This window comes from Sinocyclocheilus grahami, unplaced genomic scaffold, assembly GCF_001515645.1.
Source record: "Sinocyclocheilus grahami isolate Dianchi unplaced genomic scaffold, SAMN03320097.WGS_v1.1 scaffold374.1, whole genome shotgun sequence".
NCBI classification, from domain to species: domain Eukaryota; kingdom Metazoa; phylum Chordata; class Actinopteri; order Cypriniformes; family Cyprinidae; genus Sinocyclocheilus; species Sinocyclocheilus grahami.
In genome coordinates, this window is record NW_015505553.1 from 588,339 (window position 1) to 605,278 (window position 16,940).

At 37.5% G+C, this 16,940-nt stretch overlaps 1 protein-coding gene across 2 annotated transcripts in view; it reads left to right on the forward strand.

Annotated features, from left to right (window-relative positions):
• LOC107549533 (brain-enriched guanylate kinase-associated protein-like) overlaps positions 1-16,940 on the forward strand; it is a 51,674-nt gene that overhangs the window by 26,848 nt on the left and 7,886 nt on the right. Inside the window, exons 1-3 of one of the 2 annotated variants that reach the window (XM_016230663.1) lie at positions 1,067-1,587; positions 5,376-5,404; positions 15,354-15,515. In XM_016230663.1, the coding sequence (XP_016086149.1) occupies positions 1,309-1,587; positions 5,376-5,404; positions 15,354-15,515 (470 nt within the window). In that variant the 5' untranslated portion in view covers positions 1,067-1,308. Of the gene's footprint in view, positions 1-1,066; positions 1,588-5,375; positions 5,405-15,353; positions 15,516-16,940 lie in introns of those variants that run through there. The other variant, XM_016230664.1, reaches the window with a different exon arrangement.

Genomic DNA, 16,940 nt, shown 5'->3' on the forward strand with positions numbered 1-16,940 from the left:
TATATATATATATAGATATATATATATATGTCTATATATAATTTCAATGCTTTCAACTATTGTGCAATTATTATTATTACAGTTTTTTTAACCTTTCTTAAATACCATTTTCAAGAAACGTTTAAATTTAATGACATATTTTCCTTACAGGAAAGGCTGTAAGGAAAATATGTCATTCAATTTAAACCGTTCTTGAAAATGGTATAAAAGCACTTCAAATCAAATGTAACCAACCTGAAGAGTACATTTCTAAGAACATTTCAGTTTTATCTATTGTTTATTTGTTTTAAAGTTTCCTTTTCTTTATCGTGGATACTCATTTTTGTCATTGACCAAAATACTATTCATAATAGTATCTCCATTTTTGTTAGATAAACAGAACTGGATTCTGATGTAGTTGATGAACCTGCTCTTCCATATACATGGCAGCCAGGGGACTGAATGATTCTGTGGCCTAAATATTGAGTTTTTCCCAGTCGGTGGGCAGTGATTGGGGCTAAATGCTTTAAAAACTGGGTTTCGTGCTCATTCATTGTCTAGGCATCAGATCCTGTGGACATTTCAGCTCAGGCCAACAGCATTACTGAGTTTCAGGGGGCAATGGATCCCGCTTGCAGTATGCACCACCAGCTCCCGTTAAGGAGAAGATCATGCAGCTCCACGACCTCCTCCAATTCGTCCACCTCCCCTCAGATGTTTTATTCTTCTCGAGGACGTGTAGGTTGGTATCTCGCAGCCGGACACACCAGCTGGAAGTCGCGCAGCCTCACCTCCAGTCCCAGTGGCAGGAGCACCAGCAACAGCAGCAGTCCATGGGCCTCGAGTTGGGATAGTATGAGCTCAGAGGCAACCACCTGCCTAAAGCTCAACACCGACGTACGCCATGAAGTAGAGCAATGTTGTGACCAACAAAAAGGGCACAGCCCCCTTAGAGAACCCAAGACCAAAGCAGGGAGCTGCCAGCAGGGGGCAGTGTTGACCAGTGGGGAGGAAGGGAGGAGCTCCAGTAAAGGTGTCAATATGACCTCTGGACAGGCCACGTCACATTTGGCTGTGATACAGCATCAACTGGAACTCAAAATCGAAGCCAAATTGAAGTTCTCACAGTTCCTGGATGAAGTGAGCAGCCGAGTCCTTCGCCCTACCAACCTGTTCGTGTTGTCCAAGCAGACTGAATCCTCCAGGTCTAACTCTTCCATCTCCAGTCACAGTGGCAAGTCCCAGATCCCAGACCCTCAACAGCAGCCGGAGGACGTGGACTTTTCTCAGAGCCCAGATCAGCCGCAGAGAATCCAGTCCGTGGATGGGATGCAGGAAGAACAAGGTGCTCCAGAGACTCTAGGAAAAGCCTACCTGGAGACGGACATCGACTGTGTGCGAAGAGAGGATGAGATAAAGGAAGTTAAGGCCAAGAAAGAGACGGCCATCACATTTGAGAGCAACGAGAGAAGAGAAGTTAAGACTACTACAGAATGTCTTCCAAACCCCATCCAGAGAATCAGACCTTTGAGCCCGCTGCTCTACAGAGAGGAAACCCTCGCTAGATATCCTTACCGATCTGTTTCCCTTCCCAGGGACATCAACATGGTAAGTCGTTCCTGTCACATTTTATTTCATTGATGTTCTTTTTTTCAATCATGCACATAGGAAAGAGTATGGAATCACAACTCTCATCCCTTTAATGTACCACTTGTTTCTTCTTTACAGCAATGTGGCTAAATGGAGAAAAAAATGAGAATTTTGTGTAAATCTTTGGCTTCTCAGATTATTATCCTGAGGTAAAGACCCTAGTATCTCACATGTGTCTCCTCTAGCCTCTACGGAAACTCAGGAAAATGAAAAAAAGGTTTAATTATATATTTAAAAAAAATCATATAATTATTTTATTAAAGTGTACTTTTTTTGTTATTAATAATCACTATAATATAATTATTTATATTATGTCACAGAAAAAGAAAAAAAGGTTACTGGGGCCCCCCAGTGGACCCCGGTCCCCTGGTTGAGATCCACTGATCTAAGCCTCTAAGCTTTGCTATTGATATTCATTTAATAACTCATCATATGTCAACAATTGTCTTAAAAGTTTCTAGGTTTTATTTCCTCTACAGAGTTTTAGTGAAAATATCTGAGTTGATTCCAAGTCCATAAAGTCCCCAGAGCTTTGAAAAAACAACCTCTAAGCAATGATTTTTTTCTTTAGGTACTGCTGCCATCCAAAAAAAGAGAGAAAAAAAGTAACTACTATCTTAGCAGACATTTCGGAGATATAAAGGCCTGGCTGTGTAGGATGCGTTATCCTACAAACCACAGCAGTAGTAAACAATGCAGTCTGTCCCTGACTCATAAATATATCAGAAGGCATTGCTACTGAATCAAGCTTTTAGTCTAGCTGAGCTCTGAAAGGATAAGACTGCCAGAATTCATGCGGAACAGAGCAATGGCACTTTACTATCCATATTAGACCAAAACACTTGCACATGTCATAGTGTGTGCTGTATTTTTATTGTTTCTGAAGCTCAAAATCCTCCCGTGTTCTCACTGCATGCGAGCTAATAGTCTATAGTAGTATATTAAAGTGTAAATGAGATGCAGGGATTGTCCCGTTCTGTTTGTGTGTGTTTTCAGCAGAAGAAACTGTATGTATGAAGGATAATCAGATCAATAACTATAATCAGATGTTAAGGGAGGTGGGTTTTGCATTAGACTGTATGGATCACATACTGTATCTGGCAACTAATTGGATCAATGTAGTTTTACATAACTGTAGTGTAGATAAACATGTCGTGCTGAATTGATGTGATCGTGCACTTTTTAAGCACAAAATGCACAGGAAATGGAAGAGTATCCAATAGGCTTCATTATTCCAGATTTGCTACTTTGAACCTGTTAACTTTAAAGTTTTTTAAATATGTTTACCCGATATATTCATGAAGCATTCATTTGTAGAACACACACACAAAAAAACGTTGCCTTAATTTATTATCTGATTAAAATGCAGTCTTTGCCGTCACCTTAGCAACTGCTTGAAAAAAGGTGGGCGGTGAGGGGGCAGAGACACGAGTCTGTGTGTGCCTGAGAAAAGAAAGTGAGAGAGAAAGAGAGAGAGAGTGTGCCTGTCAAATTAAACTTGCAGAGCTCACTTGCCATTTGTCGGAAAGTGAGATTTCCAGTCGTTACCAGAAAACAACCTTCCTTTGAAAGAGGAGGTTGATCTTTATATTAGAAGCTCGAGTCGATTTCCTGCTTTAAACGGGTCATTGCCGTCACCTTAGCAACTGCTTGAAAAAAGGTGGGCGGTGAGGGGGCAGAGACACGAGTCTGTGTGTGCCTGAGAAAAGAAAGTGAGAGAGAAAGAGAGAGAGAGTGTGCCTGTCAAATGAAACTTGCAGAGCTCCCTGAATATATTTTATAAAGAATATATATTTGGGTTTGAGACTTTAGTCTTTGCAACTTTAGGAATCTTATCTATGCACGAACAGCTTGTAACACTCCAAAGAGAAACGAAAACTTGTAATCACATCATATGACCCCTTTAATGGACACTGCAGATAATAAGTGAACCTTTGTGTCATCAACTACAGTAGTACCAAATTTTCATATAAATGTATAGTTTCTCAGAACTACAAAGGTACAGTTATGGTATCATTTCCACCTCAACCAACATTTTTGCCCCTAAACTCTTAAAAATAAAGGGTCCAAAAAGGGGTTTTCACAGTGATGCCACAGAGGAACATTTTTTTTTATTAAAAAAAAAAGAATCCCCAATTAATCTTTTTGTCCAATGGAAGAACCTTTCAGGGATGTTAACAGGGATGATAAAGGTTCTTCCTGGAACCATAGATGCCAATAAAGAATCTTTATTTTTAGGAGTGCAAGTATTTTATTTATTTTACTTTTCAACAACAGTGTCATTGAAATTGCACAAGGTATGAGAAATATGAGATGTGTGAGGAAAAGAAAAATGTATGTGAATATCACTTTTATTCCAAAAATGATTAAAATATAATTTCCACCATTGCAATTTCTATCGCATAAATCTATCAAACACAATACATCATTCATGTATGATGTGGTGGAAATGTTCATGACTTTGAGAAAAGTTACAAATATTACAAAAGTAAGAAAAGTAATTAAACCAGTCAGTGTATGAAATTTGTATGAACATTGTAAGTGTTTTATGTATTTTTTAAGTCCACAGGGCCAAAAGTGCTTGAAGAATTTTTATTCACTGATAGCCTTTTAAAAGCAGGTGCACATTTTAAAAATGTTTAAATTTTTGCAAGAAATATAAATCACAAAAAATATACTATGTTATATTGGAGCATTTTTTTTTATTTTACCAGTAACATTTTTCTTTTACCAGTAGATTTCCAAGGTAAATTGAACGCAGCATTAGTGTCCAAGCAGCAAAATTTCTCCCTTCATAATTCAAATTTACATTTCTAGATGACAAATCTATTAATACCCTCTACAAAATTATAACAAACATTGTGTAATTATAAATATAACAGCATTGGTTATACATCAATGTGGACTGCATAAAGGATATATTGACTGCATATACAACATAAAAAAATATATTATTAAATACTTTACAAAATTAGTGTAATGTACAAACATAACAAATCGGCTTTAACATTTTGTTTGTTTGTTTAAGATTGGCCTGTAAACTATGACACTAGTGTGTTATACGACATTGGATCACGTACTGCCTGCCTGGTGTTGAATTAATAGGACTGCTGGAACAGACCTTGGTCACTGCTGCACACTAAATCTGAATGAGAATATGAATTTCTCTGACATAATCTCACTCTTGCATTATTCATGGGGCAGCAGAGAGACAGACCGAGCAAGAGAGAAAGCTGTAGCACGCAGTGGATGTGAGAACCGGAGTGCCTCCCCATCCCTCCCTCAGATTCTTTCATCAACAGATGAACCCACCTGTTTCCCTTCTAAACCTCTCTCTCTCCATCTCTCCCTCTCACACTCTTTTTCTCACCCGCTCCCTCTCTCTGGTCTGCTGTCTGTCCTCACATCCTGTGGATCTTCGTGAAGCCGATGAGTGAGTTTCTCTCGGGGAGGAGGAAGGAGAGGGGGCGGCGTGTATGATGTTGTGTATCTGCATTCTGGCTGCGACCGTGCTTTCCATTCGCACTTAAATCTGTCAAGATTTCTCCCCTCCTCGCACATGAGATCAGTGCAGAAGTATACTGGCACTGTTGGGTAGAGAGAGAGCAAGAGAAAAGGGAGAGACAGAAGGAGAGAGAGAGGGAGAGAGCGGCTGTGTGTGCCTGAGACTGCGCAGTGATGCCTTGGCAGCTTCGGGAACCAGCCGCACATTTGTTTCAGTAATCTCCTCTTCTTCCTTCTTCCAGGCTTCGGACGAGGAGATGCAGACCATAAGGTAAGCGGCTTCACCTCTCTGTCTTTTTCTGTTCCTCTACCCCTCTCTTTCTTCTATCCCTGATGCCTGTTAAAGCACTTTAAAGCAGGACTGCAGCAGGAATTCACCTTCGCAATGATGCCCACATTCTCCACCAGAAAACGGGGGTTTAGCTGGATCGAAAGCTCCTGCCTGTTCTGGAAGCTCAGTTGTTTTGGTTGGTAACGTGTTGTGGATCACATCCGAGTGTTCTCGAGTAGTTACATTTGCTTCTCATGATGTGCATGTATCGTTTCCCTCTTTCCTGAGGAAATAGATTTATTGGAGAAGACCTGTAGAGATGTAGAAACCCACATAACGGCCATTCCCAAACTGAACGGCACCTTTCCATTGGCTGGAGAATATTCAAGCCATGCATGGGCTTTCATCAGATCGCTGTTCCCTAAGGTGACATCAGAGATGGGGTTTAGAAAATTATTTATGAGCATGCTAAGTGTTCACTGCCGCTGCTGTATATTATAGTATAGAAGTCATGTGGGGGGAGAAAAGGTATGACTCAAGCTCTGTGGGGGAGGCTGGACGGATTTATTGGGGGTTCCCCCTCCTTCGCATGAATTATTAATAGATTACAAGGCAAAACAGAAATGTTTCAAATCATGCTGATGGATTTCAGCTGGCTTGTCTTTGTGTTGCTAAGAGAAATGAAAAACCGAAAACCCCTTGTCACACTGGATCGTCACGATTGGCAGAGATGTCCGTTTGCAGAAAAGCAGTCCGACATTCATTTCCTAAAACATTTCCTGCCTGTTTAAACATGCCTATCTGAACTATTTGCTAATTAAATAAACTGCAATGGATACATTAAAATGCAAATAAATATTGAAACAGACTTAATCATCCATGCGGAATCTTACTGGGGATGCAGTTTTTAATTTAGAATCTAGTATAGGTGATGATTTAAGTTCACAGTGCACTAAAATATAATCTGTCAAATTAATATTTCTGAAGCTGGATTGAAAAATAATTTTAATTAGTTAAGAAGTGATTATTGGTTAGCTCCATAGGAGATGTTGCTGCATTGTGTGGAATAAGCGCATGCAAATGGTGCGAAGGTCTGAATCATTATGTCAGCGATGATTCTGCAAAGGTGGTACATGAGGGCTGATGGACAGAATATGCAAACATAAGGTGAAACACCAATTATAATCCCATTTTTTTGCAAACGGCCAGCATGGCCTTGACCCCCCAGTGCAGCAAATCTGATGTAACACACAGAAATCGCTTCTTCTTGGTCCTTTTCTCTTCTTCTATATAGTAAAAAAGAATGAGATCCATTGACGTTTATTTCAGGTATTAAATTTCAAAGACAGGAAGTAACATTTCTTTTTGTATATAAGTGAGGGAAATTCACAAGCATGTCAAGAACATGTGCACCTCATTTTCACCCCAAAATAAAAAGGCATGTAGAAAATGGAGATTATATTCTCTACCTATGTTTTTTTTTTATTTGAATGTATAATTTAATTTATATTATTTAGATCATATATAATAACAAGTGAATAATTATATTATTTTATATTATATTATATTATTTTTGGTTGTGACATTTATTTTTATGACAATTAAGGGCAACCCCACAATTGTAATTCTCATTATTCTCACTGATGATTCTCATTAGATTCCAATTACTGTTACACAGCAATGAAATTCATCCTGTCAAGTCAAGTCAAGTCACCTCTATTTTATATTTTACATAGCGCTTTTAACAATACAAATTGTGTCAAAACAGCTTTACAGTATCAAAATAGGAAAATAGTGTGTCAGTGCAAAAGGACAATAGTAAACACTCAATTTTCAGTTAAAGGCAATTCATCATTGAATTCAGTGATGTCATCGTCCAGCTCAGTTCAGTTTAAATAGTATCTGTGCAATCAAGTCAACGATATCACTGGAAATTAAGTGTCCCCAACTAAGCAAGCCAGAGGCGACAGCGGCAAGGAATTAAAACTCCATCGGTGACAGAATGGAGAAAAAAAACCTTGGGAGAACCCAGGCTCAGTCTGGGGGCCAGTTCTCCTCTGACCAGACGAAACCAGCAGTTCAGTTCCAGGCTGCAGCAAAGTCACATTGTGCAGAGGACTCATCTGGTTCCTGTGGTCTTGTCCCGGTGGTCATCTGAGACAAGGTCTTCACTGGGGATCTGTCTCTGGGGCTCATCTAGTTGTCCTGGTCTCTGCAGACATTCAGGGCTGTAGAGGCCATCTCTAGGTGCTGGTCCACCATCTGGGTTGGATACGGACTGGATCCGGGTGACTGCAGTGACCATCTGATCTGGATACAGACTGAATCTGGTGGCTACGGTGACCTCGGAATAAGAAAGAAACAGACTAATATTAGCATAGATGCCATTCTTCTTACGATGCAACAAGTACATCGTGTGTTATTGGAAGTGTTCCCAGTTCCGGTTGACCTAATTAATGCAGCCTAACAACCCTTTAACGGATTTGAGTAATAGAAATGTGTTAGTGTGTTATGTGTAAACCAGGTTATTAAAGAGATGGGTCTTTAATCTAGATTTAAACTGACAGAGTGTGTCTGCCTCCCAAACAGTGTTAGGTAGATTATTCCAGAGTTTGGGCCCTAAATAGGAAAAGGATCTGCCGCCTGCAGTTGATTTTGATATTCTTGGTATTATCAGATGGCCATTGTTTTGAGATTGCAGTGGACATGAAGGTCTATAATGCAATAAGCGCTCACTCAAATACTAAGGTGCTAAACCACTCAGGGCTTTATAAGTAATAAGCAGGATTTTAAAATCTATACAATGTTTAATAGGGAGCCAGTGCAGTGTTGATAGAACCGGGCTAATATGGTCATACTTCCTGGTTCTAGTAAGAACTCTAGCTGCTGCATTTTAGACCAGCTGGAGTTTGTTAATTAAGCGTGCAGAACAACCACCCAATAAAGCATTACAATAATCTAACCTTGAGTTCATGAATGCATGAATTAGCGTTTCTGCATTTGACATTGAGAGCATAGGTCGCAATTTAGATATATTTTCAGATGGAAAAATGCAGTTTTACAAATGCTAGAAACGTGGCTTTCGAAGGAAAGATTGCAATCAAATAGCACACCTAGGTTCCTAACTGATGACGAAGAATTGACATGTGTCCTGTCTGGACACATTCTTTCTTTATTCTAAATTAGCATAGGTTAAAAAGAAAGTACAACAAACACTACCATAATGTATAAATATTTTGTCTTTGAAATTTATCAAAAGCAAAAATAAAGTTTAAAAAAATATTATTTTATATTAGAATTAGGTAAATAAGCTTACTGCATTGCAAACAAATCTTAATATAAAATAGGTTTTATTTTGTTTGCAGAAAATGTGTATAATTGCTGTATAAATTGTGTATAAATAATGTATGCATTGATTCAGTCACATTGTGGTGAGATATACTGTGTATGGAAAATGCGTGCCTGCATGGTTAGTCATTTCAAAACGTAATATTGTAGTTTTGTAATACAGTCTGCAATATATGATATGTTTAGAAATACACACACACACACACACACACACACACACATATATATATATATATATATATATAATGGTTGCTACGCCACTGAATGTCATCAATGTAGCACTAAAAAGTGACTTTTGATTGTACAGCAGTCTTTTGATTGTACAGTTAGTCTTCAAAACTGTTGCATATGATCACTCTGTTGGTTTTAGTGTATACTGCTTTGTGTATTTAGTTGAATCAGTGTATCAGCTGAATAATATCCGCAATGACGTGGCTGAAAACAATCCATGTTTTGCAACCTTGGGCTCTGATGTTCTCTGTCTGTTCTGAAGAGTTGTTTATTAAATTTTAAATCAATCGGTGCTGCTATTTTTAACATGTGTGAGCTCGTCTGTTCGCTCTTGTATATGTACATATCCCCGCATGTTCAGAAATTTCTACATACCATTCAGACTGCCAACATTCTGCCTTGCAGGTTTAATATTTTATAAACTAGCAGATCCCTGCATCTCAGGGGCATTCTCTCTCTCTCTCTCTCTCTCTCTCTCTCTCTCTGTGTGTTTATTTCATCTGTTGTATTTTACATCAAAATAATAATAATGAAAAATATTTTCTGGACAAATATATAATGTTTTTAGGACCCATTTTTGCATTGTGACGTTATTGTGATATTATATATACAGTATATATATATATAATATACAGTATGTAATTCATTCATATATTGTTTATTTTATTTTAAATTTGATGTATAATAGGACCTACTTTAATCCTAATAGGACATGTACTTTGTGAGATGCTGATATCAACCATTATTGGTTTTGAAAGTACCAAACAGTAGGTGATAGGCACTGATGAAAACCTTAACTTAACCGAAAGCTTCCTCCGGGACGGCACAATTCATCTAATTCGGTGTCATCCCAAACTTTCCTATCCTAGTTTCAAAGCAATTTTCCACAAAAACTAATCTAAATCCCACAGCAAAAATGACTCCCAGTTGATTTGCTGGGCATCATGACACATTTTATCATGGCCCTCCGCGCGACGTGTCGCTGCTGCTTCTTGGAATCCCATTCCACCCATCAGATTTCCGTTGCTCATCCTCAATTCTACCCGGATAGACTGTTCTGATTCTTCTCCTCTTTGTTTATCTGCCATCTGCAGGCCGCATAATCCACTTAAGCCATAATTATTCCCCGCTGTTTGCAAGTGGGTGGCTGGTGGAAGGAGGGATGATGTGAGATTGAAAGTGAGAGTGAGAGATAGAGGGCGAAAGAGACAGAGAGGGTAACAACAAATCAAGTCAGCGCGGATAAATGACTGGATTATGTCATGTGTGAATTTCAGGGCTTTTCTTTCTAAAGTCAGAATGAAATGGCATTCACAAATCGTTGTACTTCCATAATGTGATGTATTTCAGATTAAAACAAAATAGTCAATGAGAAAAACAAATGTAGGGCAGGACTTTGTTTGTATCCATCGGGAATTGAGTGGATTGTTTAAAGTGGGTGTTTCATGCCAGAAAGGAGCCGGACCTGAATGTGAGTTTACATATGATTGGAGGAGTACTTCCGACTTGACTTTTGAGGAGGTTTTTTGGCTTGGAAGTTTTTTTATGCATGCCAATAAGCAACTAGTTAATAGTGAAAATTGGACCCCAAACTGAAGTGTTACCAAGATTTTTCCTATAAAAACTTTTGGTAACACTTTATTTTATGGTGTCATTGTTACACATTACATGTACTTACTATAGTAATAACAATATAGTATGTATAATTACAATAACCTATTAATATTATTCCATACGTAATTAAACTGTAACAAGGACGCATAAAGTGCAACCGAACTTTTTTCTTCTTTGGAATAATGTGTACTGACGAATCATGCACATTAAGACCATGAGTAAAAAAATAGACGTACTGAGAAAATATTGTAAATAGCTACAGACTGTGACTAAATTATTGAAATAATTTCAAATCTAGCTGCCGTTGGTGACATTTGGGAAAATTGTGAGTGTGTTTAGATGTGGTAGGGCATAGCATGATCCAATTCTTGAACAAATTACCATATTCTGACCAATTCTTTGTAATGAATCAGTGAAATAGATTCAAGAAACAGACTCAAAGTCACTTACGAGTTAGCAGTTTGAATTAGACTCTCTCAGTAAGTGAACTATTACTGTCTGCTTCACAGAACCATGAGTAACTGTATTTTTTTATGTGACAGTAGAGACATTACAAAAGATTTCTATTTAAAAAAAAATGCTGTTCTTCTCACCTTTCAATTCACCAGAGAATGACTACGGTTTTCACAAAAATATTAAGCAGTGCAACTGTTTTCAACACTGATAATAATGATAAATATTTCTTGAGCAGAAAATCAGCATATTAGAATGATTTCTCAAGGATCATGTGACACTGAAGACTGGAGTAATGATGCTGAAAAATCAGCTTTGCTTTATAAGAATAAATTACATTTTAAAATATTTTAAAATGGAAAACAGTTATTTTAAATTGTAATAATATTTCACAATATTACCGTTTTTACTGTATTTTTAATCAAATAAATGCAGCCTTAGTGAGCATAAGAGACATACATAGTCACATCATAGTTATTGTAATAAATTAATAATGGTATTTAAAAAACAGATAAAAATATTATTGGTGTTAATGCAGTTAATGTTATTGTTTATTATATGAGATCAAGTTGTTTGGGCTCTCGCAGTGTTGCCAAGTCTAGAGTTTTCCTGCAGAGTTGGGATACTTTTACACTGTTATTGTAGGTTGTTTTTTTTTAGTTTGTGGGTTGACGCGACCCCCCCATCCCCCCTTTTGACTGGATTTTGACCCGGAACGCAATTGGGATTGTTTTGATTAGCAGTTGGGCTGGTTTTTTTACGCAGACCTGGCAACCCTTGTCCATTTTGATTCCATGTTGTTTGGTTGATCCACAGACTTTGAGATGTGTATGTAGGTCCATGAGGATATGTGTGGTGCATCATGGGATGTATGTCAGTGCAGCTATGTGTGTGTCTGCAATGAGGGGGCAGAATACAAAGTGGAGGTGAGATGCGAGGCCTTTTCACACCTCTCGTTTTTCTGTCGCTCATTCCTTTCTTCCATCTCACTCCTGCCCCTCTAATCTTCCAGCTCCACTTGTCTTTCATTCCCTCCCTCGTGCCGCTAAAATGTCAGCTGCTCTCTCCGAAAGATCAAATGCAGCCAATGCAGCGGCTGCAGCCCCCCGTGATATAAGCCGCATTGACTTCCATGGGCTGCTGTGGGAGTATACTTGCCCCTCGTGATGTGGTAAATGTTCGTGGGTGAGGATTTAGGGAGATGTGTTATATTGACACCCTGCGGTGATTCAGATGGGAGAGAGAAAAAATGAGTGTGCGATGAGTCAGAGGCGGGGGAAATCAAAGAGAAACGCATAATCAATTGTCACAAATATCTCACCTGATAGACTGGATGGAAATAGGCAACAGGAATACAGGAAAAATTATGTCTTTCAGTGCAATTATTTATTCAAAAATAAAAACAGTTTAATAAATCCCACTATTACAATTATAAAGCATTGAAGGCATATAGCGTGTGCGTGACATGACATGACATGACATGACATGACATGTGGCCAAGTATGGTGAGCCATACTTGGAATTAGTATACTTGGAACCCATCCAAAGTGCGCACACACACAGCAGTGAACACACACACACACACCCACACCCGGAGCAGTGGGCAGCCATTTTTTTGCTGCGGGTGTGTGTGTGTGTGTGTGTGTTTATTCTGCAAAGTATTAGATATGTTGGATTATCTACTAACTCTCTTAACTATTCACAGGGTTATTATCATTATCTAAAACTAAAACCATAAAAAAATCTATAATTTAAATTAACATTATACAATCTTTTAGTTCAGCAAGCTGTCAAGGCAACTTTTTTCATTTTTATTTAGTTTAAATTAAAGTAAATAAAAAAAAACTAAAACTAAAATTTTATAAAAACTATATAGACATTTAAGCAAATAAATAAAACAATACAAAAAATTACAATAAAAATTACAAGATACACAACATCTAAAACGTACTAAAATGTTAAAATGAAAATAAAAACAGAAAATATAAAAATAAAATCTAATTCAAATAGTAACAGAAACTATAATAGTATATAAATGATACTAAAATAACACCGACTAATAGATACTGTATGTGAGATTAAAACACTTTAAATGTCAGCAAATTTCAGATTTTATCTTGTTGCACACCACATAATTATACAGAAATTCTTGTATATTTAAAAATGGATGTTAATCAAGATGAACAAATATGTGAAAAAGACGATTAAAAAATGAATGATGAAATGGTAATGTATACTATAACCTGGTTGTAAAGTGTTTGGAATCACAAAATCATAATCCCATTATACATCCCAAATACATTTCCCCCCACCACTTTTAGAGTAGAGGTGCCACCCTTTAAAATTAAAATGACACAAAATGGTCAAAATTATAAAAATTATACAACAATGCAATAATCTTCACATATTCTGTTAATATGTAATTAATTTTAGCAAAAATGTCTCATTTTAATTCTCCAAAAATGTCATATTTTAGCCTCTTTGTTAGAGCGCCCGCCTCCCAAGCCGGAGACCGCGGTTCGAATCCCTCTCAGAGTGAGGCGAAGTAGAACCGGTTACTTTTGGTGCCGTGACCCAGATGGGAGTGAGGTTCAGTGTTTAGCCTCCTTATTAGAGCGCCCGCCTCCCACGCCGGAGACCGCGGTACGAATCCCGCTTGGCGCGAGGCGAAGTAGAATCGATTACACGCATCGCAAAATTGAGTCCTTTTAATAAGGACAAACAAGAATTAATACCATTTGGACCCATACATGGTGGAAGTGAACAATCTAATTCAGTGTTCTCAAACAAATTGTAACTGCATTCAAGCTTTAATCTCTGAAATACAGAATCATACAGTGAAATTGTGCTATTTTATAACAGCTTAAAATAACCGTTTTCTGTTTTAATATATATTTAAAATGTAATTTATTCCTGTGTTGAAAAAAAGGAATTCTCAGCATCATTACTCCAGTCTTCATTGTCACATGATCCTTCAGAAATCATTCTAATGTGCTCGATATTTTCAACATAAGAAACGTTGAGCACTAAATCAGCATATTAGAATGATTTCTGAACAATCATGTAACACTGAAAGAGATATTACTCTTTTATTGTATTTTCGATTAAATAAATACAGTCTTGCTCCGCATAAGAGACTTCTTTCAAGAAAATAACACATTTAGCATGTCCCAAATCTTGGTAACAAATTTAACAAAAATTACAGACTTCATCTAAAATAAATTTGCTATTGTACACACATGCAGGACGATAATCATACTCTATATATACACACATATATACTTGTCAATATACAGTGGGTAACGTGGAACAGATCACGCAGTGTCATATACAGACTATGATCAGTGTAGACATCGACACACCTAAATCTCATCTCCTTCATATGGCAAAAATTCATATGTAGAAAAGACCAGGCTAGTTGTCACATATATCTCAGCAATTGTTAAGTTTTGAGTTGATAGTACACACTGCATATTATATATAAGGAAAAAAGGGATATAAATTATGTGTCACAAAGACTTTTTCTTTTTTTTCTATTGTGTTCTTTGACATTTCATGGAGTACAATGAATACCATGATACTTGAATATGTTATTTATTAATTTTCACAATATTACCATGGCTCCACTATACTACATTTTGTTAGGGGAATCCAACTTTAATTTTATGTCAGACTTAATGTTTTGGCTTGTGTGCATTGTGTGTTCTACTGTGTGTGTATCGCTCATCCTCACTGCTTTAGACACGTGTTGTCTGCACATCTGATCAAGTGTGGTTTGTGGCATGCTGAAAGCCACCGCCTCTATCAGCAGGCAGAAAGTCATTATCGTTCACCACACATCTGTCCATCAATACTAAATCATTAGGGCCGTCAGTGGTTCTCTTACGCATCGTAAAAAGCTGTGCTTGGTTCCATCCATCTCTCTCACCCCATCCCCGCTTGTGTGTTTGATCTATAAACAGACCATTTGTACATGGCATATTAAGTATCAATGTGGGAAATTGGAAAAATTAGTGTTGGGGATTAAAAAGGTCAGTAAACCTGATTTACCAAGGCACTCTTGACATGAGTGTGTTTGGGTTACACTAAATGTGATCAGTGGGTTGGTTGTATGACAGTTATCGATCATGTCAGCACAATGAAGTGAAATACATTCATAAATCTGGCCCAAACTGAGATGTAATTCATACAAAATAGCTTGCCTTTATTGATCCTGAATGTCCATGAAGAATGGATTCAGGGACTATTTTTGTCAGTTTTCGTCATATGAAGTGAATGTAATCACATGCGCATCTGTATGCAGCTCTCTGCAGGAACAGAAAGAAGACCTGCGCAAACGTCTCTCCTACACCACTCATAAGCTGGAGCTTTTAGAGCGCGAGTTTGACTCCACGAGGCAGTACCTGGAGACCGAGCTGCGCCGAGCCCAGGAGGAGCTCGACAAGTTCACCGACAAATTACGCCGGTAAGAAGAGCGTACACAATACCATCTGGCTTTAAAATAGTGTGGCTTTCTATTCACATATGGAAACTCACTGAACAATTTTTCAGACAGGACAATCAACTTGGCTGCGTCCCAATTCGCCTACTTATACTATGCTCTCTAAGTATGTACCTGCTGTTGTTGCAAAAGAACACGGCAGTAGTAAGTGCTAACATCTATCCAAATTCATCACCATAAAACTTACTCATCTTTAAGGTTAATACAGTAGTGTTAAAAAAGTATTTGCACCCCTCCTGATTTTGTTTTTGATTATTGCATGTTTCTCTCATGTATTAGTCAAAACACAAAGTGTCCAAATATGCCTACTTCTGTTCTATATAGAAGGCAGTAAACAGTCTGTGAAATGAGTTGCATGTCTGAATTTGTAATGTTCATAAAACACTACTAACAAATTACCTACTAGTTTCGCCTACATTTCTGAATTGCACATCCATTGGACACTTTACTATCCCATGAATCCATGGGAAAAGATTTGGGAATGGCAGTGAAGGGATGCAACTCATGTAGGTCACATGACAAATCCAACATTGTGGATGTAGTATGTCCGAATTTCATTCATACTACTGTAGACACATTCATCCTACTTAGAACATATTTTTTATGGTCACAAAGTTTTTTTCTCAGATTTTGTACCTACTTAGATAATATGCCATTTATAACTTTTAAATCACTGGAATAAATATATATATATATATATAAGTCAACAAAACAGCTGAGAACACTATTTGTGCTGTCTGAGAAAGCTCATCACGTTTGCTGGAAAGCACTTTAGGAACTTCTATAATAATAATATCTATAATATCCTATAGACACAAATCAAAATTGAAATTTTTGGAGGTTGCAAGTCTTCTTTTAAAGAAGTCAGTAAACAGTGAAACATGATGGTGGCACTGTGATTGTATTGGGATATTTTGCAGCTGTCAACCTGGGGTGTGTTTCCCATAGGCATCGTTAGCCAACTATGGTCGCAAGTTCCATCATTACCAACATATTTCAACGATTTGGTGTTTTCCGAATCTATAGTTGCAATGAATATTCGCAAACAGCATAAGTTGTGTGGTTGAACTTGGAACTACAGCTCTCAACCTGTGCTTAGAAGCATATAGTTTCCTTTTAGTAAGACACTTACATTTACATTTAGTCATTTAGCAGACGCTTTTATCCAATGCAACTTACAAATGAGGACAATGGAAGCAATCAAAATCAACAAAAGAGCAATGATATGCAAGTGCTATAACAAATCTCATTTAGCATAACGCAGTACATGTAGCAAGTTTTTTTTTAAAGAAAACAAACAGTTAGTAAATGAATAGAGTGCAAGTCTAAAAGGGGCAAGTTTTTTTTTTTTTTTAAAGAATAGAATTTGAATAGAGAGTGCTAGAGTTA